Consider the following 26,801-nt stretch of genomic DNA (forward strand, 5'->3'; position numbering starts at 1 on the left):
TAAAGGACCAGAGAGTAAATATTAGCCATATAATACATGTCGCAGCTACTCAACTCTATCATTGTGGCACAAAAGCAGTCATAGACAATATATGAATGGATGTGAACTTGTTCCCCAAAATTTACACAAATAGGCAACAAGCACTATTCAGCCAATGGATTATGGTTTGCCAGCTCCTGGCATAGAAAAAAAGGTTAGATCAAAAAAGTATGTATCAAACTAGATCAGTTAAGATATGGAATTTTAAAAGCCTTTTCTATGACCATGATAAATTAGGTGAAAACTAAAAGCTACATACACTATAATCAAAATTTCATTTAAAAAAAAGCATATGCATAATGCAGATTATACGTACATAACAAGACAGGCCACAAATTCTTCCCATCTCAGTATGTAAGCCTCTTTACAGCATCCCTTTGTAGGTCTTCTCACCAAGAGGTGAACTCTACCCCTTGAATCTGGGTTTGGTCATGTGACTTGCTTTGGTGACTGAGACATTAGCAAATGTGACACAAACAAAGGCTCAAAAGACATTTGCACATTGGGTTTCACTTTCTTGGTGCTTTTGGAACCCTGGAGCCACCACTTATACACTGAGATTAGTCTGTCAGATGATGAGAAATACACACGCCAGGGTCCCAGATAACTGCCAACCCACCCCTGAAGGAAAGCCACCCTGCTGACCTGCGGCTGACCAGATGCATGAATGGCCCAGCTGAGATCAACAGAAGAAATGCCCAGCTGAGATCAGCAGAAAAATGCCCAGCTGAGCCCAGCCTAAATTGCTCATCCCCACGATAGTGAGCTAAACAAATGGTTGGTTTGTTACACAGCAATGGGTAACTATATGTGTGGGGTTAAAGCAGATAGCAAGCAAAATATCAGGGGTTGATACCGAAGTAATGGTTGAAATAAAGATTAATGTTAATAACTTAAGTATATATTTTGGTGGTTTCTAAATTTCCACTAAGAAATATAATGCTTTTGTATTAAAAAAAGATATTAAAATGTATATAATTTGATATCAAAAAGTATTTTTCTTTATTCCCACTACATACTGAGAGTCTACAAATATGGACACTATTGCCTTGACGCAATTGAATGAGTTGACAGATTTTAAGTTCTATCAAAGTTTGGGAAAAAATAGATACAGTTAAATAGAAAACTAAGCAAATGACAAGATAAGACAAATATCAACAGTAGAAAAAAACAAAACTTAGTTGGTGGAAAGAGTTATAATCATAGTACAATACTTAGCTCAGTTTTTAATGATATTTACATAATTATGGTGATAATTATGATGATTGATGATCTCAGCATGAACTTCAACTAAGAAATAGAAAATATGAAAAAAAGCCAGTCAGAGCTGAAGAAGATAGTAACTGAAATGAAAAATACAAAGGAGAGAATGACTAGTAGGTTGCTGGAAGTAGAGGCAGGAATCAATGTGATGCAAGACAGAGAACAGGAAAGTAATCAAGCTGAGGAACAGAGAGAAAAAAGAATTTCTAAAAATGAGAAGATGCTAAGAGAGCTGTGTGAGAACTCCAAACAAAACAATATTCACATAATAGAGGTCCCAGAAGGAGAAGAGACAGAGTAGAAAGTCTCTTTGAAGAAATTATAGCTGAAACTTTCCCCAGTCGGGGAAGGAAATAGACACCCAGGTCCCAGAAGCAGAGAGAACCCCTGAGAGAAACCCCAGGAAGACAACACCAAGACATATAGAAATTAAAAAGGCAAAGATTAATAATAAAGAGAGAATCTTAAAACAGCAAGAGAGAAGCAGACAGTTACCTATAAGGGAAACTCCATAAGGCTATCAGCAGATTTCTCACCAGAAACTTAGCAGGCCAGAAGGGAGTAGCAGGAAATATTTAATGTGTTGAAAGGGAAGAACTTACAACCAAGAATCCTCTACTCAGCAAGGTTATCATTCAGAATTGAAGGAGAGATTAAAAGTTTCCCAGATATAAAAAAAAAGGTTAAAAGAATTCACGACCATTAAATCAGCTTTTTAGGAGGATATGTTAAAGGTGCTTCTGTAGATGGAAATGTTCTTAAGTCTAAATATTTTTCATCAGTGAAAATAAATCTACAGTTAAAGTAGTTGACCAAGTACCTACTAATAAGCAAATATGAAGTTAAAAAAAATAGTAAAATCAACTATATACAAAATCAGTCAAGGGATACACAAAAGGTAAAGACTATGACATCTTATAAGTAAAGTATGGAAGAGGAATAAGAATTAAAAAGTTGGACTTTTAGATTGTGTTTGAAACAGAGTGACCATTACATTAGTATAGACTGTTATATATTTAGTAAACTATCTATGAATCTTATGGTAACCCCAAATCTACAGTTGATAATAGATATACACAAAAAATTTGAAAACAGGAATCCAAGCATAACACTAAAGAAAACCACCAAAACCAACAAGAGTATAAAAGAGGAAGAAAGGAACAGATAGGAACTACAACAATCATAAAAAAATTAATAAAATGGCGATAAGTACATACATATCAATAATTACCTTAAATATAACTGACAGTGAATAACAAGTCTCTTCAATAACCAGTGTGGGGAAGACTGGACAGTACATGCAAGAGAATGAAACTGGACTACTGTCTAAATCTATACACAAAAGTGAACTAGAAATGGATTAAAGACCTAAATGTAAGACATGGAACCATAAAACTCGTAGAAGAAAACACAGGCAAAAATCTCTTGAACATAAGCATGAGCAATTTTTCTCTGCATATATGTCTCCCTGGGCAAGAGAAACAAGAGCAAAAATAAACAGGTGGAATTGAATCACACTAAAAACTTCTGTACAGCAAAGGATGCCATCAACAAAACAAAAAGGCAATCTACAATTTGGGAGAATATATTCATAAATGATTTATCCAATAAGAGTTAACATCCAAAATATATAAAGAATTCATACACCTAAACACCAAAAAAACCCAAATAACCTGATTAAAAATGGGCAGCAGACGTGAATAGACATTTTCCCAAAGAAGAAATACAGATTCAGAAGAAATACAACAGGCACATGAATAGATGCTCCACATAGCTAATCACTGGGGAAATGCAAACCAACAATGAGATATCACCTGACACCATTCAGAATGGCCACTATCCAAAACAGAAGAAATAACATGTGTCAGCAAGGATGTGAAGAAAAGGGAAACCTCCTACACTGTTGATGGTAATGTAAATTGGTGCAGCCACTGTGGAAAGCAGTATGGCAGTTTCTCACAAAACTAAAAATATATACCATATAACCTAGTAACTCCACTTCTAGGAATTTACCCAGTGAAAACAAAATCCCTGATTAGAAAAGATATATGCACTTATGTTTGTCATTGCATTATTTACAATAGCCAAGATATGGAAGCAACCAAAGTGTTCATCAATAGATGAATGGATAAAGAAGATATGGTACACATACACAATGGATTATTCAGCCACAAAAAAGAAAGAAATCCTGCCATTTGTGATAAAATGGATGGACCTAGAGGGTATTATGCTAAGTGAAATAAGTCAGGTGGAGAAAGACAAATACTGTATGGAATCACTTACATGTGTTATCTATAAACAACACAAAACAAAATGAACAAAATAGTACACTCATAGAAACTAAGAAGTGACTGGTGGTTACCATGGGGGAGGGGTTAGGGTGGACACGCAAAATAGGTGAAGGGGATCAACAGCCACAAAATCTCAATCATAATATAGTCATGAAGATGAAAGTACAGCATAGAGAATATAGTCAATAGTTCTGTAACATCTTTCTATTGTTGACAGATATAAATATACAGGAAGGGTTTAATAATGTATTTAACTGTTGAATCACTATGTTGTATATGTGAAACCAATATAATACTGTATAACAACTATACTTCAATTAAATAAATAAATAAGGTATTTTGATACCGGGTATATTTAATAATAAAAACTTCTTTCTCTTAGACAGTAACTTTGTTTTTTCCTCACCAGTCAACAAGAAAAATTTTTTCCCCACCATTCCGTTTCTCTCCTTTCCCCCTTTTATAATCTATTATAGAACTAGGCTTAAATCATGGTTCCACCATTTACCCACAGTCAAATAATCTATTACATCTGGGGTTCAATTTTTTACCTGTAAAATGAAATTAATATCTGCTCCATTTTCTGCACAGTGCTGATGATAAAAGGACTAAATGAGATAATATATCAATTGCCTGGCACAAGTATATATGCTAAAAAGCTATTACTATGTCATTATTACTATTAATTCTTTAGGAAATACAGGTTTATTTTTTTTTAAGTGTCTGGCATGCAATAAGTTTCAAAAATTTTGCTGTCTCAAATACATTATACTTCAACTAGTTGGTAATATTATTTAACAACTTCTTCCTAGAGTAGTTATAGAAATCAAAAGTTTCTAATATTTTCTTTATAATAAGCACCAACTTACCTCTTCGCCCCTGAAATCATTATTTAATCTTTTATTTTTGTTTGCTAGTTCATAAAAAACTGCAAACAAAATGCACTGCAGAAGAAGAAAAAAAAATTTCGACCTGCTTTAAGTCCCCTCTATTTAACAATACTGTCATACCTTCTTAAGTATATGAATCTGAATAAAATTGTAAGCCACGAGAAATAGTGGTAAATTGTGCATTTCCTTAACTTTGGCCATTTTTTTCATTCATTTATTCAACAAATATCTGAGTAACTACAAAGTACAGGTCCTGTGCCAGATCCCGGTTATAATAAAACTGAACAAGAAAGACATCACACTTGCCCTTACAGACAGCCGGGCAAAGAAGCAAATAAAACAGTTAAACCTACAAATAAATATGTGATTATAAATTTCAGTAAGCACTGTACAGAGAAGAAAAGGTGTTGAAAGAGACTAAAAAAGGAACTAATGGTACATGAATTATCTATATGGCACTACAAATGACCTATAACAGTACAAAATGAAATATCTTTCATTCAAAGGTCATCTGGAAAAGTTTATTCAGAGGCAGAATAGTGAGGTGGTTCTAGACCCAGACTGCTTTGAGTTTTAAACCAGCCACCAGACATTGGTTTTGCAACACGAACAAGCTACTTAAATGCTCTGTGCCTCAGCTTCCTCCTCTGTCATTAGGGAAAATATTAATTCTTTTCTCATAGGGTTATTATGGGGATTGAGTTAAATTCTTCTGCGTTTATTTTTTGGAAAAATTGTCAAATCCACAGAAAAGTTAAAAGAACTTGCAATAAGCATTAACTGACATGAACTGGGTTTACCAGCTGAGTTAATATTTCTAGAGTGCTTAGAACAGTTTCTGACACATACTAAGCATCATATCACTATACGACAGTTATGCTAAATAAAAGTAAATTAATACTATGAGAAAATGATCTGTAAAATACTTTTCAGAGAAAAATGGTGTTTTTCTCCTGAGACCCTAGAGAATATCTTAAATACTGGAGGGGGAGAGAGGTTGAGAAAGAGAGGAGAGAAACCAAGACAGAAAAGAAAAAAAAAGCAAGCATCCACAAGTAAGAAAAATAAGAAAAATAGCCCAAGGTTTTGCCCAACATCAACACTATCTAAAGGTCAACAGCGCACTCTGCTGGACCCATGTCTCTTCTACACACTAGGCAAACATAATGAATTAAAATAATAAATGCTACTGCTACACTAAATCAAAGAATATTAATTATTTTGACAAAAATTTATACAAAATGGAATAGAAATCAGGAACAGGAATACAGAGAAGCTGAGGCAGAGAGAGATAAAAGGATCTCCAGGAATGAAAGAATATCAAGAGAACTGTGTGACCAATCCAAACGGGACAATATTTTCATTATAGGACTACCAGAAGAACAAGAGAGAGAAAAATGGATAGAAAGTGTCTTTGAAGAAATAATTGCTGAAAACTTCCCCAAACTGGGGGAGCAAATAGTCTCTCAGACCGTGGAAGCCCAGAGATCTCCCAACACAAGGGACCCAAGGAGGACAACACCAAGATGTATAATAATTAAAATGGCAAAGATCAAAGACAAGAACAGAGTATTAAAGAGAGCCAGAGAGAGAAAAAGGTCACCTGCAAAGGAAAACCCATCAAGCTATCATCAGACTTCTCAACAGAAACCTTACAGGCCATAAGAGAATGGCATGATATATTTAATGCAATGAAACAGAAGGGCCTTGAACCAAGAATACTGTATCCAGCATGATTATCACTTAAATATGAAGGATGGATTAAACAATTTCCAGACATGCAAAAGTTGAGGGAATTTGCCTCCCACAAAACACCTCTACAGGATATTTTAAAAGGACTGCTCTAGATTGAAGCACTCCTAAGGCTAAATAGATGTCAACAAAGAAAATCAAAATAAAATCACATCAAAGAAAGCAGACCAACCAAATACTAACTAAAGGCAAAAAATAAAATCAACTACTCACAAAAGCAGTCAAAGGAAACACAAAAGAGTACAGAATAAAACACCTAACATATAAAGAACGGAGGAGAAGGAATAAGAAGGGAGAGAAATAAAGAATCATAAGACTGTGTTTATAATAGCTTACTAAGAGAGTTAAGTTAGACAGCTAGATAGTAAAGAAGCTACCCTTGAACCTTTGGTAATCATGAATCTAAAGCCTGCAATGGCAATAAGTACTTATCTCTCAATAATTACCCTAAATGTAAATGGACTGAATGCACCAATCAAAAGACACAGAGTAATAGAATGGATAAAAAAGCAAGACCCATCTATATGCTGCTTACAAGAGACTCACCTCGGGGGGCGGAGCCAAGATGGCAGCGTGAGTACAGCAGCGGAAATCTCCTCCCAAAACCACATATACTTTTGAAAATACAACAAAGACAACTCTTCCTAAAAGAGAGACCACAAGACACAGGACAACAGCCAGACTACATCCACACCTGCGAGAACCCAGCGCCTCGCAAAGGGGGTAAGATACAAGCCGGCCTGGTGGGACCCGAGCGCCCCACACCCCAGCTCCGGCAGGAGGAGAGGAGTTGGAGTGGGGAGGGAGAGGGAGCCCAGGACTACTAAACACCCAGCCCTAGCCATACGCACCAGACAGCAGACACACTGCATGCGTGGGGTGCTGAAAACTAGGGAAACAGGACAGTAAGACCTGTGAGCAGGTCCCCACAGCCGGCGCCCCGGGGACAAAGAAAAGAGTGCTTTTTGGAAGTCTTAAAGGGACAGGGACACCACAGCCGGAAGGAAGCGTCCTGGGACATTTACCCCAGCAGCAGGGAAACCTGGGGAACTCCAGGCAACCTAAACCCCTGGATAGCAGGGCAGCTCAGAGGCCCCTCACGGAGATAAACAGCCTCCCAGCCGTTTCCCCTCCGACAGGGCTCCGCCATATCAGAGCAGCACCCCGAGGCAGGCCACGCCCACAGCAACAGCAGAGATGAACTCCATAGCGGCCGGGCAAGAATCAGAAGCCCCGTCTGTGCGCAGCTGCCCAGCATAAGCCACTAGAGGTCGCTGTTCTCCCAGGAGAGGAAGGCCACAAACCAACAAGAAGGGACGTTCTCCCAGCCATCACTCGTGCCAGCTCCATAAACAATCTCTGTCGCCATGAAAAGGCAGAATTTGAGGCAGACAAAGATCACAGAGACAACACCTAAGAAGGAGACAGACCTAACCAGCCAACATCATGCTTAACAGCAAGAAGCCGAAAGTTCTTCCTCTAAGATCGGGAACAAGACAGGAATGCCACTCTCCCCACTGTTATTCAACATAGTACTGGAGGTTCTAGCCACAGCAATCAGGCAAAACAAAGAAATACAAGGCATCCATACTGGTAAAGAAGAAGTCAAACTGTCACTATTTGCAGATGACATGATATTGTACATAAAAAATCCTAAGGACTCCATTCCAAAACTACTAGAACTGATATATGAATTCAGCAAAGTTGCAGGATACAAATTAATACACAGAAATCTGTTGCTTTCCTATACACTAATGATGAACTAACAGAAAGAGAAATCAGGAAAACAATTCCATTCACAATTGCATCAAAAAGAATAAAATACCTAGGAATAAACCTAACCAAGGAAGTAAAAGACCTACTATACCCTGAAAACTACAAGACACTCTTAAGAGAAATTAAAGAGGACACTAACAAATGGAAACTCATTCCATGCTCTCAGTTAGGAAGAATTGATATTGTCAAAATGGCCATCCTGCCTAAAGCAATCTACAAATTCAATGCAATGCCTATCAGAATACCAACAACATTCTTCAACGAACTGGAACAAATACTTTTAAAATTCACATGGAACCACAAAAGACCCCAAATAGCCAAAGCAATCCTGAGAAGGAAGAATAAGCAGGGGGCATCTTGCTTCCCAAGTTCAAGCTCTCCTACAAAGCCACAGTAATTAAGACAATTTGGTACTGATACAAGAACAGACCCACAGACGAGTAGAACAGAATAGAGTCCAGATATTAACCCAAACATATATGTCAATTAATATATAAGAAAGGAACCATGGACATACAATGGGGAAATGACAGCCTCTTCAACAGCTGGTGTTAGCAAAACTGGACAGCTACATGTAAGAGAATGAAACTGGATCATTGTCTAACGCCATACACAAAAGTATATTCGAAATGTATCAAAGACCTGAATGTAAGTCATTAAACCATAAAACTCTTAGAAAATAACGTAGGCAATAATCTCTTGGACATAAACATAAGCGACTTCTTCGTGAACATATCTCCCCGGGCAAGAAAAACAAAACCAAAAACGAAGAAGAGCGACTATAACAAGCTGAAAAGCTTCTGTACAGCAAAGGACACCATCAACAGAACAAAAAGGCATCCTACAGTATGGGACAATATATTCATAAATGACAGATCTGATAAAGGGTTGACATCCAAAATATATAAAGAGTTCATGCACCTCAACAAACAAAAAGCAAATAATCCAATTAAAAAATTGTCAGAGGAGCTGAACAGATACTTCTCCAAGGAAGAAATTCAGATGGCTAACAGACACATGAAAAGATGCTCCACATTGCTACTCATCAGAGAAATGCAAATTAAAACCACAATGAGATATCACCTCACATCAGTAAGGATCGCCACCATCCAAAAGACAAACAACAACAAATGTTGGCAAGGTTGAGGAGAACAGGGAACCCTCCTACACTGCTGGTGGGAATGTAAATTAGTTCAACCATTGTGGAATGCAGTATGGAGATTCCTCAAAAAACTAAAAATAGAAATACCATTTGACCCAGGAGTTCCACTCCTAGGAATTTACCCTAAGAATGCAGGAGCCCAGTTTGAAAAAGACATATGCACCCCTATGTTTATCGCAGCACTATTTACAATAGCCAAGAAATGGAAGCAACCTAAGTGTCCATCAGTAGAGGAATGGATAAAGAAGATGTGGTACATATACACATGGAATATTACTCAGCCATAAGAAGAAAACAAGTCCTATCATTTGCAACAACATGGATGGAGCTAGAGGGTATTATGCTCAGTGAAATAAGCCAGGCGGAGAAAGACAAGTACCAAATGATTTCACTCATCTGTGGAGTATAAGAGCAAAGCAAAAACTGAAGGAACAAAACAGCACCAGACTCACAGAACCCAAGGATGTACTAACAGTTACCAAAGGGAAAGGGACTGGGGAGGATTGGTGGGAAAGGGGGGATAAGGGGGGGAAAGAGAAAGGGGGTATTACGATTAGCATGTATAATGTGGTGGGGGGGCATGGGGAGGGCTGTGCAACACAGAGAAGACAAGTAGTGATTCTACAGCATCCTACTATGCTGACAGACAGTGACTGTAATGGGGTTTGTGGGGGGGACTTGGTGATGGAGGGAGTCTAGTAAACATAATGTTCCTCACATAATTTTAGATTAATGATACCAAAATAAAAAAGAATGTATAGACAATGTTTAACATTTATATAATGAACAAATGAGAAGTAGGAATAAGCATAAGAATGTGTCTATTAGAATGGTCCTCAACCATTGTGAGGAATTACTAAAAGGATGAAGAGAATATAAATAAATTCTAGGGAAAATGATTATGAATGGTGGAACAAATATCAGGATGAGAACACTTTCTTCTAAAACAAACTGTTTTTCTTAACTACATTTTGACCACATGGAGACTGATGCCCCACTAGGTCTTCAACATATGACCTATCAGTATAAAAAAATGAATCAAAGATCTAAGAAAAGGATACAAGCACTGGACACTGGAAGGTAATTCATATAAGAAAGGAGGTACTGACACCACTTTCTGACTTGAAGAGACAGTGAGGAGACCAGAAATGGTAGTAAAGCAAAAAGACAACCACCGAACTATCCAATCCACAGGTTGGAAACCAAGCATTTTAATAAAAACTAAGAAAATTTGAAAGAAAAACCTAAAGACTTTGATGTCAAATTTAGAGGAAAACAAATCATTAAACTAATTTATTATTTAGTTTATAAAGGAAAGTTTTTCAAAAAATAACATAACTGCAGATTTTAATTGTATGAAGACTCTAACTTTTTTATCTCTTTGTAGGGATAAGAGAATTAAATAATTAATTTATGAATCCAAGCAAATGTTCTTCGAAAAAATACTGTTCTCCCTAATATCATCTTATAAGAATCAAAATAGGAAAAACATTTTTAGAATTTAGAGGTGTTAGAGCTAAATGGGATATATGGTATATTAAATCTCATCCCACTCTCTTTTTCCTCCCATTCATAGGAACAATTCCTAAAAAGAGATGTAATTTGCCCAACTTCCTCAATTTACCTTACTCAAGATGTCTAGATGATCTAGATTACTGCGTTTTTAAATTTACTTCATCTAAAAGGTTTGGTGATAAACAAATTCCAAAAGCTGCTATCCAATAAATATTAAATCTTATGAAGCTATTTATTTTTATTCTTCTTTATGAAACAACCTATTTCAGAATTTAATATTTTTGTGATTTGTAATAAGCTAGTCGGAAAGGATTAAGGAATGTTATAAATGGTACTGGAAAAACTGGACAGCCACATGCAAAAGAGTGAAACTGGACCATGTTCTCACCATACACAAAAATAACTTAAATGGATTAAAGACCTGAATATAAGATCTGAAATCATAAAACTCCTAACTAAAAGAAAACTTTGATGGTAAGCTCCTTGACACAGGTCCTAATGATGATTTTTTTTGAATCTGACACTAAAAGCAAAAGCAACAAAAGCAAAAATAAACAAGTAGGACTATATCAAACTAAAAGGCTCTGCACAGCAAAGGAAACCATCAACAAAATGAAAAGGCAACCTACCAAATGGGAGAAAATATTTGAAATCATGTCTAACAAGGGATTAACATCCAAACTATATAAAGAACTCATACAATTCAATAGAAAAAGAACAAGCAATCTGATTTTAAAATGGGCAGAAGATCTCACAGACATTTTTCTAAAGAAGACATAAAAGTGGAGAGACATTATGGAAAGTACATATAACAAATGGTTAGAGCATTTGCCAGAGCATCAGACTGCTTAGACAGACTTAGCTCCCGTTTTGTGATGTTAGGAAAATTACTTCTCAGAGTTTTCTTATCTGTAAAATGGGAATAACAATAATACCTGCCCATAGTCATTGTAAGAATTCAGTAAGATTCTACTAACAAGTATTCACTGGGTAACTAATATATGCCATATACTCTTTCTAAGTACCAGGGATACACATGAGAAAAACTGACATTACATTTTAACAGGGCAGAAAGGTAATCAACAAGTAGACAAATAAATTCAAATAGTAAGGTCTACGAGGAAAATCAAGGTACTATGAAAGAAAATAAGTGAGAAAACATTGGCAGAGGCAAATATGTAAGATATATTACTATTGACAATTTACCATTAAATGCTCCTGAATGACTTCTCACCTATGTAACGCTTCTGTGAAGATAACCAACAGTCTGTTTCCCCATTTAGTATTTTCAAGAACTTATATAGTTTTCCAAAAGTCTAATTTTCACTTGAATGCTCAAATTTTATCAGGCTTACTTTGTTTTCAAGAATTACCAGTTAGTCTGCCCATTATTCTTTAAAGTAAAAATGATGTTCCATAAAAAAAGTGGCTAGTTCAGCTCATAATTCAAACTATCCTAAAAGTGCTTTTTCCCTAAGCCAACCACCCTACTCCTATATGCAAAAGTGTTTCATGAGTACTGCTCATTTCTTCATACAGAATGTTAAAAAGCTCAAGGGCTGAGATTTAATGAAATTAGTAATTCTTACTGCTTCATCAAAGACATACCTAAGTGAAATTGGCTTTTTAAAACTGCATTAATGATGGTGAAGAAAATTACTATTAATACAGGCTGGTGCCGCTGCTCTGATTGAGCTAAAGCACCAACAGTTTAACCTATCATTGCTTTTTCTGTCAGTGCATATATTAAGACAGTAAAAAAAAATGACATCTAATATTACTATGAAGATATTTCTGATTTCACAGACCACCTGAAAAATCTCAGGAGTCTCCAGAGCTCCCTGGACTATTCCTTGAAAAGTGCTGCCCTAAGGGCACAGAGAATTTTAGTGAAGTGCACAAACATTAGAATGTAGAAGAGGAAAAAAACATTCAGATATCTTTCCAGTCCAATTCTCTCATTTTATAAATGAGGAAACTGGGGCACAAAGGTGGGTTGGGTTTACCATCTCACACATTAGTAGCAGAGGTGTGATAGCACTTAGGACTTCCGTGTTGTTTTTTACTGTTCTTTTCATTATACTATTTTTCCACTTTTTTCAAAACTAGATTTGGCAAATTCCACATTTTCTTTCTTTAAACTGAACAATGGCATAAATACATACATTTTGTGGAGAAAAGGAATTCATTTTTCCCAATGGAGAGTTGAGTTCTGTGGTCTTTCCTGAAGCAACTTTTGCTTCCGAAGGGTGTACCTCCTTTTCAAAACAATGGCGTTTTCTAATCTGTAAACACAGAAACAAAATGAATTTCAATGTAAACTAAAAGTATGAGCAAGCTAGTTCTTCTCAAAGGTCAAAATAGCTATAATGTGTGTTTTTAGCATAAAAAACGATGACTAACTCTAACTGGCAATAAATGATTTTTTAAAACACAAATAGCACCTTATTAAAGACTTACATAAAATAGAATATAGTAATACCTCTCTAATCCAAACCAAAGTAGCTTTAATTAATAATGCTGTCAAAACTATAGTATTGTTCAAATGATCTTCCCACAAAATAGTCCCACCACATGACACCAAGTACAGTATTATACCAAAGTCCAATTACATATCTAATAGGAAAATAAAAGTAAATAAAAATGGAAGTTTCATTCTAAATTGAAAAAAATCCCAGAATAAAAATGTTTATGCCAATATTCACAATTCCCTACATGACAGAATAATTTGGTTACCATTATTACTATTACTAGATATTTGATAATCAAAATTGCATTTGACTGAATTTCATTCATAAACACCACTTGTTTTCTTTCCAAATGGCCTTTGATTTTTCCTACTTACCAAAAATCTATTTAAAAATCTATTTACTTAAATTGTAAGGGGGGGAAAAAAGCATTTCTATTGATAATTCCATTCCTACCAAAAAGGAAATGAGAGCCAAGGAAATCAGGGAATAAATATATGTTGAGACCTACCTCATAACATCCAACTCTATGTACACATGCTGGAGGAAAAAAAAATCTACAGATTCACACTTCATTTGTAACTGGTACCTTTTCAAAAATAACCTAGTTCATTCTGCTTCTAAAAGCAGTTTGATTATGGAAATTAATAAAGCTTGTTAGTAGAATAGGTAAACTGCATAAGACCACCAAACACTTTTTGAGTATATTCAATTAAAAATACACAATTATGGACAGATGACATGCTAAATTAATAATCATCTTTTTTATTTGTAACTAAATCTATTGACATCTCAGTCTCCCAATCTCACTGCCATAAACTGTATGAGAAAACACAGTGTTCATTTATGAAAAGTACATTTCATTTAAAATATCTTGTAATTCAGGTCTTCCAATAATATTTAGAAATAAACATCTTTTATCATGTATTGACGTTAAAAACTCAATATTAAAAGCAAACCTTGTCATTATACTAAACCATCAATACCAAAAATATCCATGACACAAATATTTGTATCAAAGGCCAAAAGACAATGCCACCAGTAGATAAAAACAGAGGAGTTAAAAAGTACAGAGTAGCTATATTATCAACATAAGCCTTAAGTAAATATTTTACTGTCAAATTCCTCCTCATATATAAAAAAGCAACAGGCAGGTTTACTTTAATGACATGTTACTGTGAATAATCAACTATAATAAACTCCCTTGTAATGAGTAACTATATAAAATGAAGTTGCAATAATTTACCATTTAATTTACATCTATGACAGGACCCAACTAATCTCTACTAATACCACTAAAAACTGGATTGATACTTGACTACCTTGTTCAGCAATATGGGATTATTTCACTGCCAATAAACTGTTTACCTGTTGTGTAGTTTCCAAGGGTCGAATTCTTTTCTTCTCTACTTGAAAATCATCACTTTCATCTTTGTATACAGATGCCTGTTTCTTGGCAGAGAGCTTCGCAGCAAGCGTAGTTTTTACAGGAGAGTCTTCTAAATACAAGAAGTCAAAAGAATTAGCAAAAATAATTCACACTTTGGCAATTTTTCTAGGAAAAGTTGGAATCCAAATGTAAGACATTTCTCAAAATTTCATGACATACTTTAAAACATAAAAAGCTAAACATGTTTAAAAGCATGTCTTTACAATTCAGTTTTCTCCAACAAAGATAGAGCAACATTTTGAGACTATGTCTTCAATAGGTAAGTCCAATTTTGAATTTTTATGCTTTAGGAAACCACTCCCAAAATGTGCTTTTAAAAATATATCTAACTGTAAGATTATCTCAAGACATGTATTTTATTTATATAAAAATTTTTCCTTACAGTGTCTCAATGTTCCTTTTCTACTAAACTTCTCAATGTGTTTTAGGTTTAAGAATACAATAAAGTTTCCTATAATCTGCCTTTTATCCCACAATCCTGAAAGCTCAATCTCAAGGTTATCAATGACCTCTTAATCACTAAATATTATTGCCATTTTATAAATGTGAATATTAGGTTTAAAAACTTAAGTAACATGCCCAATATCATAGAGCTAGTAAGAGACAAAGCCTGGATGTGACTGACTCCTGCTCTCTGACTCCAAAATCCATAAGCATAACCTCCAGGCACACAGCCAGAACATAATACCATCTTCTTGGAATATAACAAATACATTTCCTCTTTTTTAGTATCTATAACACTGTTCATAACGGTTCCTATACCTTAGTTTCTTCCTTTCCCTAAATATGAGTGTTCTTTAAAGTACCTTTCTTCCTCTCTGCTCTTTACACATTCCCTCCACTCCCAGGACTTGAATTCATTTAACGAGCATTTATTTTATAGAGTCCATATAATTCCAGACACCACGGAAAAGCAATGAAGAAAAAACAGTCCCTAGCATAAAAGGATTTAGACTCTCAAGGGAGAATGCCCTTTAAGAAAGTCCAATGCTACTTTCAAAAAAAAGAAGTTTAAGTCTATACAAACAGAAGTTAATCTATGTCACACAACATTGGTTTTCAAGCTTTATCTGATGAGGACTGTATTTTTTTAAAGAAAAATTGCTTAAAATTTGCAAAATAGGATGAAAGACCTAGAATTTTCATGATCCAGTGTCCCCTTCCCCGTACAAGCCATGTTTTTTCCAAAGACTCCTAGGAACATAGCTTGAAAAACACAATATTCTAAAATCTTAATAGTTTCGCCTTTCATACTTAGGTCTTCAATGTACTTGTGGAATGGATTTTTGTGTAGGGAGTAAAGTAGGGCTCCGATTTCAACTTTTTCCATATGGATATCAATAATCATTAGATAAGTACCAACATCCAAAATATGTAAAGATCTCACTACCTCAACAAACAAAAAGCAAATAATCCAATTAAAAAATGGGCACAGGATCTAGACACTTATCCAAAGAAGAAATTCAGATGGCCAACAGACACATGAAAAGATGCTCCACATTGCTACTCATCAGAGAAATGCAAATTAAAACCACAATGACATATCACCTCACACCAGTAAGGATCGCCACCATCCAAAAGACAAACAACAACAAATGTTGGCGAAGTTGTGGAGAAAGGGGAACCCTCCTACACTGCTGGTGGGAATGTAAATTAGTTCAACCATTGTGGAAAGCAGTATGGAGGTTCCTCAAAATAGAAATACCATTTGACCCAGGAGTTCCACTCCTAGGAATTTACCCTAAGAATGCAGCAGCCCAGTTTGAAAAAGACTTATGCACCCCTATGTTTATCGCAGCACTATTTACAACAGCCAAGAAATGGAAGCAATCTAAGTGTCCATCAGTAGATGAATGGATAAAGAAGATGTGGTACATATACACAATGGAATATTATTCAGCCATAAGAAGAAAACAAGTCCTACCATTTGCAACAACATGGATGGAGCTAGAGGGTATTATGCTCAGTGAAATAAGCCAAGCGGAGAAAGACAAGTACCGAATGATTTCACTCATCTGTGGAGTATAAGAACAAAGAAAAAAACTGAAGGAACAAAACAGCAGCAGACTCCCAGAACCCAAGAATGGACTAACAGCTACCAAAGGGAAAGGGACTAGGGAGGATGGGTGGGAAGGGAGGGAGAAGGGGGAAAAAAAAGGGGAGGCATTACTATTAGCACACATAATGTAGGGGGGAACACAGGGAGAGCTGTACAACACAGAGAAGACAAGTAGTGATTCTATAGCATCTTACTATGCTGATGGACAGTGACTGTAATGGGGTATGTAGGGGGGACTTAGTGAAGGGGGGAGTCTAGTAAACATAATGTTCCTCATGTAATTGTAGATTAATGATACCAAAATAAATAAGTAAATAAATAAGTAAGAAAAGTACCACTTATGGAAAAATTCCTTCTTTGCACTTTGCTCTGTAGGAATACTTCTATAACAAACCACATTTCTGGGCACATGTGGAACTGAATTAGGGTTCTCTATTTTTCCACTGTGCTAATACCAAACTGTTTTAATCACTATAGCTTTATATGTAATAAGTCAGGATATCTCTTAGATCAAGTCTTCTCACCTTGACCTGCTTCTCAAAAGTGGGTATCCTTAGTCCTTTACATTTCCATATATATTTTAGAAAAACATGTAATTTTGGGCTCTGCAATTCCCTGGAAAACTGGCAAAAGATCCACGAATCTATATCTGTGGTTCTCAACTGGTTCCATTTTAACACCCCCCCACGCCAAGGACTTTGGGCAATGTCTGGAGACATTTTTGACTATCATAAAAGTAATAAAATGTTATTCAGAAATAAAAAGGAACAAGCTGTTGATAAATGCAACATGGATGAATTTTAAAAAGTAATGTCAAATGAAAAGAAGTCAGACAAAAAAAGCATACAAACTGCATGATTCCATTCATAAATTTTAGAAAATGCAAACAAATCTATTGTGACAGAAAGCCAATCAGTGGTTGTTTGGGGAGGGCCAGTTGTAGAGGTGTGGGAAGGAGGGATCACAGAAGGCTATGAGAAAAATTCTGAAGGTGATAGATATGTTCTATCTTGATGCTGGTTAAAGTTCCATGGAGGTACACCTATGTCAAAAGTAATCAAAGTGTACCAGTTAAATATATATATAGTTTGTTATGTCAAACATACAACAAAAAGGCGGTTTTTAAAAAAATATTATAGTTCTTATAATTAGCTCAGAATCAATTCCCTTCAGTCATACAATATTTAGCTATGTGGAGCAATGCTCCACATTGCTACTATATGCTGGGCACTCTTTTAGGTTCTAGGGATACAATATTAATCAAACTGCATGGTCCCTGACCTCATGGAGTATATAGTCTGCAGAACTTAGTAAAAGATGCACACAGACACATAATACAAACTGTGACAAGTGTGATGATGAAGAGCACAGTGAGATGACAGAATGTAATAGAGAAACTATATCTAGTCTGATGGAAAGGTCAGTATGGCTCCCTCTAGGAAGTGTCATTTAAGCTGAGACTAGAGGAAGAGCAGGATAACAAGTTTAAGATGGACCTTTCCTCAGAAGGGACACTCTAACACAAGCAAAGGCTCTAAGGCAGGAGAAAGCATGACCCTTTGAAGGAATGGAAGCCAAAAGGGCTAAGGGCCAAAACAGCACAGACAACACTATTAGTCCCCTCTCCAGCATCTATTCAACATGTCTTCCTCATCCCTAACAGAATCACCCTTTAGTTTACGCAGCTACCCTCTTCCACACCCAGTCATGTGCTTTAGAGAGAGATGACTCTATCCTTGATTTTAGGAAGTAAATACTGTTTAGACTTAATCATGACAACCTCTTTTCTCCCTGCCAGTGATTAGTTAAGGAACGGCATGAGTGAAAGCAGGAAAAGAAATTAATGCATCCTCTAAACAAGAAATGGTAGTTTGGACTAGGGAGATATCAAAGGAGATAATTTACATGGAGGAACAAGGAATAGCAAAGTGTATAGGATGTCTCCTAGGTTTCTGGCTTAGGCAAATAATGGTTAATCCTTTCAATACAGTCAAAGCCAAAGAAATATTTTTAAATTAATCATCTTGTTATCATTAATATACTTCTCTTAAATAAATAAGACCTACTTAAGGATCATACTTAAAACATACCTGATCCTCATGTAGGACACTGGCCTCAGAAATTCAGGCAAACTTGCGAAGAATGAATCAGGCTAATTAGAGTTTTGTCTTACAATAGAAATTAATATGCTTTATAAAATTCTAACATACCGCCTACAAATAACATTGATTTCTGAATATCATTCATTTTGCCTTGCCTTCTTCAAAAAAGTAATTTAAGCTAGCAAAGTATCTGAATAAATTAAAATCCAAGCCACAAGTAAAACAATCAAGGATTTCTGACCAGTGTGTTATCTAAAAATAATTCTAGAGAAATTAGGTGGAGATACATAATCAGTTATGCTAACTAAATTTTATAAATTAGGTCCCAGCAATAATTAAGGTTCCCATTACAGATACCAACAAACCCAGGCAAAATATAAACTACCATGACAAGTTGACGAAGTGCCACTTCTTTCAGAAGGTGGTATACTTGGACTGTTGAAATGATGTGAAGTTCCTTGGTTCATGTCATCGTTTGCAAAATTCTTTGAATGGCATGTACAACAGCATGACAATGGTACTTCAGCTTTTTTACTTAAACTTTCATCCACTTGTTTCCCTAAAAATGAAAGAACCTCTATTTATAATATTTCTAATTAAAAAATCATTAATCTTCCTCTGCCGCTTAAGTGAGTAACCACCCCAGTTTGCCCAGCATTAGGGAGTTTCCCAGGATGATTTTCAGCCCTAAAACCAGGAAGCACCTGGAAGATCTGGGCAAGGTGGTTACACTACCTGCAACATCAAATTAGGACAGTAGAGAAACACTTATGCCAGAAACATTTACAGAGAAGTTACCATCAATTTACATAATATACAAAAATCTAGTAAGAGATTAATAACATAATAAAAGCACAACCACTCAAGTATTCATTTATATTGAGAGTTATTAAAATATCAAGCAGGGAGGATTAAATAAAGACCTAAAGTATATTCTTAGTGACTGCTATTTCCCTAATTGAAAAATTTGAAAGTTCAATATAGTAAATAATATCAGAAACACATTAGGGTTAAATCATTCCCACATTATACTTCTATTCCAAATAGAAACATGTTTCATGATATATCAATTCAGATACATGTGCCAAACGCATTTTAAGGTCAATATTCAAAACCAAGTGAAATGGGTAATTTTTAATACTGAAATATAATACATAATTGTAATAGGTCTACATTGTGTGCCTGTATGTATAAATATGCAATTTGCAGATACTAAAAATATGCTATAAATAGCACACTATTTTCTATAAATAGCACATTACTTTCCCACCTGTTTTATATAAATCTACTAATTCTACTTTCTAGAGTCTCCCATTAAAATTTTAAGTTATCAAAGATAATTTCATTTTTTTCAAAGACTAACAAAATGGACAGCCAAAAGTTATAAAATACTTACCGTTTATTTTTAATGGTCTAATTAGTAGCACAAACATTCCTTTTTAAAAAACATACATATATATACATACATATACACATACATATGCACACACTCATCGCTAACTTTAAATTCTACTACTATTTTCAGTGAAAGCTATCTAGATAGTCCTTCATAAAAGTAAATGTAACTAGGCATTTGTTAGCAAATAAAGTAAAAGTAATGGGAAATAATATAGATCATAAAACAATATATATAAAAGTTGGTGAAAACAAAACTTCTGCTTATCTGGCATCCAAAAGGTAGAAAGATCAACTAGAATGTTTTCTTTATATAGTGCATATAGTTTTAATATTATAAGGAAGGGACAGATAAGCAAATATATTAAAGAATTTATTTAAAAATTTTTTTCTTCAAAAAAAGCAATTATTCAATTATGCATATATGTTATAAACATGCATCAGATGACAGCCCCATTTCTTGCATCTTTTATATACAAATTATCAGTTATTCATAATGATAACCCTAAAATTCCAAGATTCTTAGGTATACTCTGAATCATCAAATAAAGGACTTCATTATGTTTAAAATTGTTTTAGGATTGACTGAATATATTCTGCTATATTGAAACTCCAAAAATAGAAGTAACTTATTATAAACATCTTTAAAGAGAATAGTTTAAAGAAGCTAGAACATGGTTGAATTATTCTGGATAAAATGTGCTTTGTATTTTTTTCAGGTCCCAGTGAGCAACCTGAAGAATCAACTAATTACTTACCACTGAGAGATTGTTGCCATGCTAAAGTTGAACAAAGTAAAGCTAAGCTTTTCCCACTTCCTGTAGGGCTCTCCAACAAACAATGTTGCTTACTGTTTAATCCTCTCACAATCTATGGACACAAAAACAACAAAAAATCAATTTACTTCATAGGGTCTCTCCCTGAGAAGTACAAATACAACAATGAGAGGTAAGGTTGTACTTCAGGGAACATAGCAATAGCAGAAGGGGGAACTAGTACTTAATCAAATATAGACTTTATTCTGCTCCCTAAAATTATGTTGGACTTAAAAGTACATCAAGTACAAAAGAAATGAAAAAAGCAATTTGTGCCTGAATTATGCAAGCACCATCTTCTATAAAACTAGACTACACAGTACCTTTGATGAAAGCTTAATGAGGAATAATACTGCTAGTGGGATTGTAAATTTTTATACCACTTTGCACAGAAATTAACAATTTCCAGTAAAGTTGAACCCAACTCCAGCCAATCCAGTCCTATGTATATACCCAAAACCTTTCACACATGAACACAAGGAAACATATATTAGAAAGTTCATGGCAGCATAGCTTATAATTGAAAAAGAATGTGAACCTAAATGTCTATCAAAAGGAAATGGGACAAAAAAAAAATCATTGTATAGTCACATAATGGAATACTATACAGCAATTAAGATAGATTAGCAACCAACAAGGCTGTCTTAAAAATGTTAAGAAAAAAAAAATCAAGCTCTGCAGAAAGGTAGGTAAAATATATCATTGTACAAAGTTTTAAAATATGTAAAGTAATATTCTACATTTTTTACAGATACACATTTATGCAAGTTTGTGTATAAAAACATGGCTAGGAAAGAAAAAGAACAAATTCAGGATTTTAGCAATCTTGTTACTTGTAAATAAGGTATAAAATAAATATGCCAAAATATTAAGATTTAACAAAGCTGGAAAGTTAATTTACTCAAGTTTGTATATTAATTTTCCACATGACAGAAATATCTCCAAAAATTATGGTGAGAAATATAGTATTATGTAGAAGACAGTAAATACTCTGTAGAAGGAGGTAATTCTGTAAATAAAGTTTCAAATGTATTGGCAACATTTCTCAGATTGTTCTTTGCCTTCCAACCACGGACATACAGTTTAGCAGTGATCAGTATTATTTTTTTCAAGTTAGTTTGTTCTTCAATGAACCCAGCAAATTTTTTCAATCCATGTACTCTCAGAAGATGAATGCAGACACAGATTCAATGCATGTTATGTATTATAAGTATCTGGATCTTAATAAACATTTAAAATAACTGCTGAAAAATACTTACAGAATTCATCATAGCAAGCTGTGATGGATAAGCTTTACAAGGAAAATTGATCTTCACCCCACCAATTGTATATTCAGACCACACTGAAGACATCATGCCTTCTTGTTTACTTCAGATTCTTAACTGCAACAGTAATGAAAATCAACACTGAAACAATGCTTTCAAAGAAAACCAGATACCCAACACTGTCATCACCTGAAGAATTATTTGCAACAGTTGGGGGCAAAAATGGTAAATTCAATCAGAGGATGGAGAGATGGTTAAAATAGCACTTCAATGCATTATGAAGCCAATAATAACCTTAACCTTAGCTACCAATATAAGAACCACTATTCTAAGGTATTTTCCAGTTCCAATATTTTGTGATCCTGTGAAACGCTGAGAATGAGATTTGGCATAATCTAATTCTTTCATCTAAACCAACAACTCAGTGCTGGCCTAGTTACTCGGATAGAACCTGGAAGGCAATCCGTCCCTCGCCCCAGTTGTTTGAACACGCACCTCAAAATGGGGTGGCTTCCCCTCAAACAGTGCATAAAGGACAAAAAAACCGAACTACCTCCCGCCTTCGCGCCGGGTCGCCAACAGTTAAGGCGGGGCCGCGGGCTGATAACAGGCCTCTGCTCCCAGGAGGTGAGGGCAGGCTCCCTTCTCCCCGGGTTTTCTTCCCCACACGCCTCCTCCCGCAGCCAGCGATCCCCGCCCTGTGACCCAGGCGGGTGGGCGAAGGAAGGCACCCTCCTGGCAGGCTTCGCGCCCTCGCCGCAGGACAAGGCTTGCAGTCCGGAGGAAAACTGAAGCAACGCTGACAGCGCTCCGGGTCACCGTTGAAAAGGAACCTGGTGCAAATACGGCGGAGCCCTGGCAAAGAAGAAAGGTCACGAGCCCCTCGCTCCTCCTCCCGGGGGCTCTGCTCCCTGGGCCGGCTCGCCGACTCGGGCCGCGGAACCTCTTGTCTTCCCAGCTCCCACCACGTCTACTCCCTAGCGCTCTCCCGGACGAATTCCCGCCTCCCACCCCTCGACTCCTGGCGCCCAATCGCCGGGCGCGGTCAGCCAACCAATCACCCGCCAGAGCAGAACTCCAGCGACCAATCCCGGAGCGAGGTTAGGGGGAGCCTCAGCAATGAGAACAGACCCAAGATAATTGGCGGCACCGGAAGGCGAGAGCCCGGAGGAGGACTCGGGCAAATCCCAGAGCCTCAAAAAGTCTTCTCCGTTAGACTTTGAAACTGGTGATTTAACCCGTGCATCAGTTTCTTTGGGAACGCGAACTCTCATTCTTAAGCTCTGTAGACCAACGGAGAGGAGACACCTGTCAGCCTTGCCGAGTTCTTATCTGAGCAATCAGTGCCATTCAATTCAAATTACTGAACTTTACAACAGCCAAAGGTATCGAAAAAGCAGAAGCGGTAACTGCGACTCTTGAGCCAAATTAGGCGAAAAGGTTCGAAGACAAATGGCTACAGGATCCCACAACAATCAAGGCTTTCCGAGACCAAATTCAACCACGGAAACGTTCTCGAGTTCTCCAGCTCCAAATCACTCCATTGAAGCTTGTCAGCCTTCTAGCCCTCCTAAGACCCGTTTATTCTTCTTTGCCAGGAAAGTACACTTCGATATTCTCAAAGAAAGTTAATCATGATCTCGCCAAATTCTTATTAAAAAAAAAAAATCCTGTATAGCCTAAACGTGGTTCGATTATCATTGTCCCAAAAAACCAAACCTGAGGAAATTTCTCAAATTCGAGAAACTAGTTTGGGAAAAGGTTTACTGCACGGGGGAGCAGCAGGAGGCGAGTTGTTCCTTCCGTTTGCCTTTCAGTTTTACAACGCCCCAAAATGACAAAACTTAGTCATAGAAATAAATTCTACATTTTAATTTAGTAATCTCAGGCTTAGAAATTTATCCTAAGTCATTTAAAAGAAAAAGTAAATAATACCTCGTTTGCTAACAGTGCCTACTATAATACTGAAAAAAATCATAAAGTTCCCAATCTCGTAATGAGATTATGTATACAATTCAATCGTTACAAAGCCAATAATTATAAAAACTAAACAAGTTGCAAAAAAAATTCCACTAAGTTCAATGAAAAAAAGGACACTCCAAACGAGGTATTATGAATTCTGTTATGTGAAAATGCCTATGCATAAACAAAACTGAAGGGAAAGTATAAAAAAGTACATGGGTAATTTACTGTTAAGAGTGAAGGATAATTTACAAAAATAAATCCTTTGATATACCTTTAAATTGTTATTCTGCTTTTACATGTCTTATGTATCAAATCTTTTAACTGATCCTATGATTTTCCTCTCCTAAAAGGCTCTCAACTGACTCTAACGTTGTATTGTCATTTGATGTATATGGCATAACAGAAATACACATAGGCTCTGAAACCAGACAGTTCTGGATTCCAGTCCTTTGAAATGTTCTGTTCCTTTCAGGTTAACATTAGTGAAATGAGACACAAAAAATTTGAAGTCCATTTGATAAAGATATGTATGTTTATAAACCAATATTTAAAATAGTTGCACACATTTTCACTTTAATAAAAAAAATCACATTATGACAAATTTTATAACCTTAACTTAAAATACATGAATATTAACATTTACTAATATATTTATACATTTTATTTATATCATCAACAAATTTGATGAGAAACAGCCTATGTTTTAATTTTAACACAGCAGGTTTTGAACAGGTTTTGAAAATTGATCCAGGAAATGTGCACTGCATTTAGTGAGAAAACGTATTTCAACCTTTTCTGAACTCCTAGAGATGATCTACTCATACAGAATATTCCTAAGCCTCAGTTAAAAAAAAACAAACTAAAACAGCAGTTGTATTTAATCTTAAAAGACTGTAAAACTGCCGTGTTTAAAAATATGAAAATTCTTATGGTATTTCTTTAAAGTTATGCTCTTATTCTTCACATCAAAATTACTTAATTGAACATTAAGTATCTAATAAAGTTATAAATATTCTATCTGTGATTCTTTGCACTTCATGAATTAAAACAACTACACAGATTGGTTCTTATATAATACCCTTAATGAGGTAGGGCCAGTAGTAATCCCAATTTACAAAGGAAGAAAATGAGATATGCCTATATGCTAGTGAAAAGGCTGAAGTTAAGTTTATTTTCTTACAAGTTACACTTCCTTACTAGCCTGCCCAATTTCTTTAACAAACGAAGAGGTCTGTTTCGAGTGTGTGAGGGGGAAGATTGGAGGGACAGTGTCACTCAGGTGTATCTCAGAAAGCAGAGAAGTACCTTCTATATTGAATACTTAATTAAGGGGAAAAAAAGAGGATTATGGGTTACCTGAATGCATCTACTTAATCAATGAAAGTTACTAACAGAGGACTGAAAGATCCTTCAGCAACATGGGATTTTATGCTTTTTAATTTTTCCTGAGGTCCAAACACTATATATATTTTCTTACTCAAAGATCTTACAAAATTATGATATATGAATCATAATCCTGACAAACCAAGAGCTCTTTAATCCAGTGAGTTTTATTGCTCTAAACTTCAGTAAGATACCAATGTATTTCCCCCCTGACCATTAGATAAGTTAGTAAAGCATTATAAAAATAAATTTAAAAAAAACTAAGACCTCCTTTTGGTCCTTCTCTGCACAAAGATATTTCTGTAAACACTTTTAAACCAGTATGTTAAAATTCCAAATTATTCAAGTATCTCTTTAAACATATGGCTTCATACATTAGTAAAAATTGAAGCAAATATGTAAAATCTTAAAATTCTCATCTGAAATTCCATGAAAATCATTTACAAACAGCTATCTGCCTTTTTAAAAGCCTTCTCTATACTGTTTCTTGAGAACTGGAATTCCATCTTGCATTACTATTACTTGCATAGCAAGCTTTAGAGATTTCTATTTGGGTATTTAAACTCCTGATTTTTCCTGATTTCTCCCTTTCCCTTTTTCTCCCTCTCATCATTGTCATATTGTTACTGGCTGAAAGTTTAAATCAACAGTAGGGTTTCCCACAGACTCATTTTTATAAGAAATTAAATTGAAGGCATGACAGTTTCTCTTCACTCCAAAAACTAAATACAAGGCCAAATTCACTTTCCAGCAATGAGTGTCTTAAATGTGCTCCCAAGAGGGGTAAAAAAAAAGCTTGGCTGCTACAATATAAACATACCAGCAAAGTGATCCGAAGGACTGCCAATCAAATACAAGCAAGCATAATTCTCAAAAGAGTTCTAAATTGTATTCATGTTGAATTAAATCATCTTAGAGATTCCAAGACATTACTGTTCCCATTCAGTTTAGAGTCGTTATAAGATGCAGATTCGTGTTGGATATATGCAGCAAACAGCTTCGTTATTTTAAGTCTTTTTTTTTAAATTCCACTAACACTCATGTTTATTATTTCAATTATTGTGCTTTCAATACAATGACAGAGCTGTACATCAGGATCCATGCTTCCAATGTCCCTGGATCCATTTTTATAAGATGGATCTTTACAGATCCCAGACCATCCACTTGGTTTCTCCTTTATTTGTTGAAGACCTAAAAAGGTAAGGGCAAAA

At 35.5% G+C, this 26,801-nt stretch overlaps 2 protein-coding genes across 5 annotated transcripts in view; both read right to left on the reverse strand.

Moving 5' to 3' along the window:
- The window catches only part of BRIP1 (BRCA1 interacting helicase 1), a 201,871-nt gene extending 177,297 nt beyond the window's left edge, over positions 1-24,574 (reverse strand). The window contains exons 1-6 of the mRNA XM_036911125.2: positions 22,738-24,574; positions 22,237-22,359; positions 20,921-21,032; positions 19,153-19,326; positions 14,525-14,655; positions 12,854-12,973 (exon numbers count right to left, since the gene is read on the reverse strand). Of these exons, the coding sequence (XP_036767020.2) occupies positions 12,854-12,973; positions 14,525-14,655; positions 19,153-19,326; positions 20,921-21,032; positions 22,237-22,332 (633 nt within the window). The 5' untranslated portion in view covers positions 22,333-22,359; positions 22,738-24,574. The remainder of the gene's footprint in view (positions 1-12,853; positions 12,974-14,524; positions 14,656-19,152; positions 19,327-20,920; positions 21,033-22,236; positions 22,360-22,737) is intronic.
- Positions 24,575-24,716: 142 nt separating this feature from the next.
- Positions 24,717-26,801, reverse strand: part of INTS2 (integrator complex subunit 2) — a 57,890-nt gene continuing 55,805 nt past the window's right edge. For all 4 annotated transcript variants that reach the window (XM_057501280.1, XM_057501279.1, XM_036911126.2 and 1 more), the window contains one exon: positions 24,717-26,781. In XM_057501280.1, the coding sequence (XP_057357263.1) occupies positions 26,612-26,781 (170 nt within the window). In that variant the 3' untranslated portion in view covers positions 24,717-26,611. The remainder of the gene's footprint in view (positions 26,782-26,801) is intronic.

The sequence above is a fragment of the Manis pentadactyla genome, chromosome 4, assembly GCF_030020395.1.
Source record: "Manis pentadactyla isolate mManPen7 chromosome 4, mManPen7.hap1, whole genome shotgun sequence".
Classification (NCBI taxonomy): Eukaryota; Metazoa; Chordata; class Mammalia; order Pholidota; family Manidae; genus Manis; species Manis pentadactyla.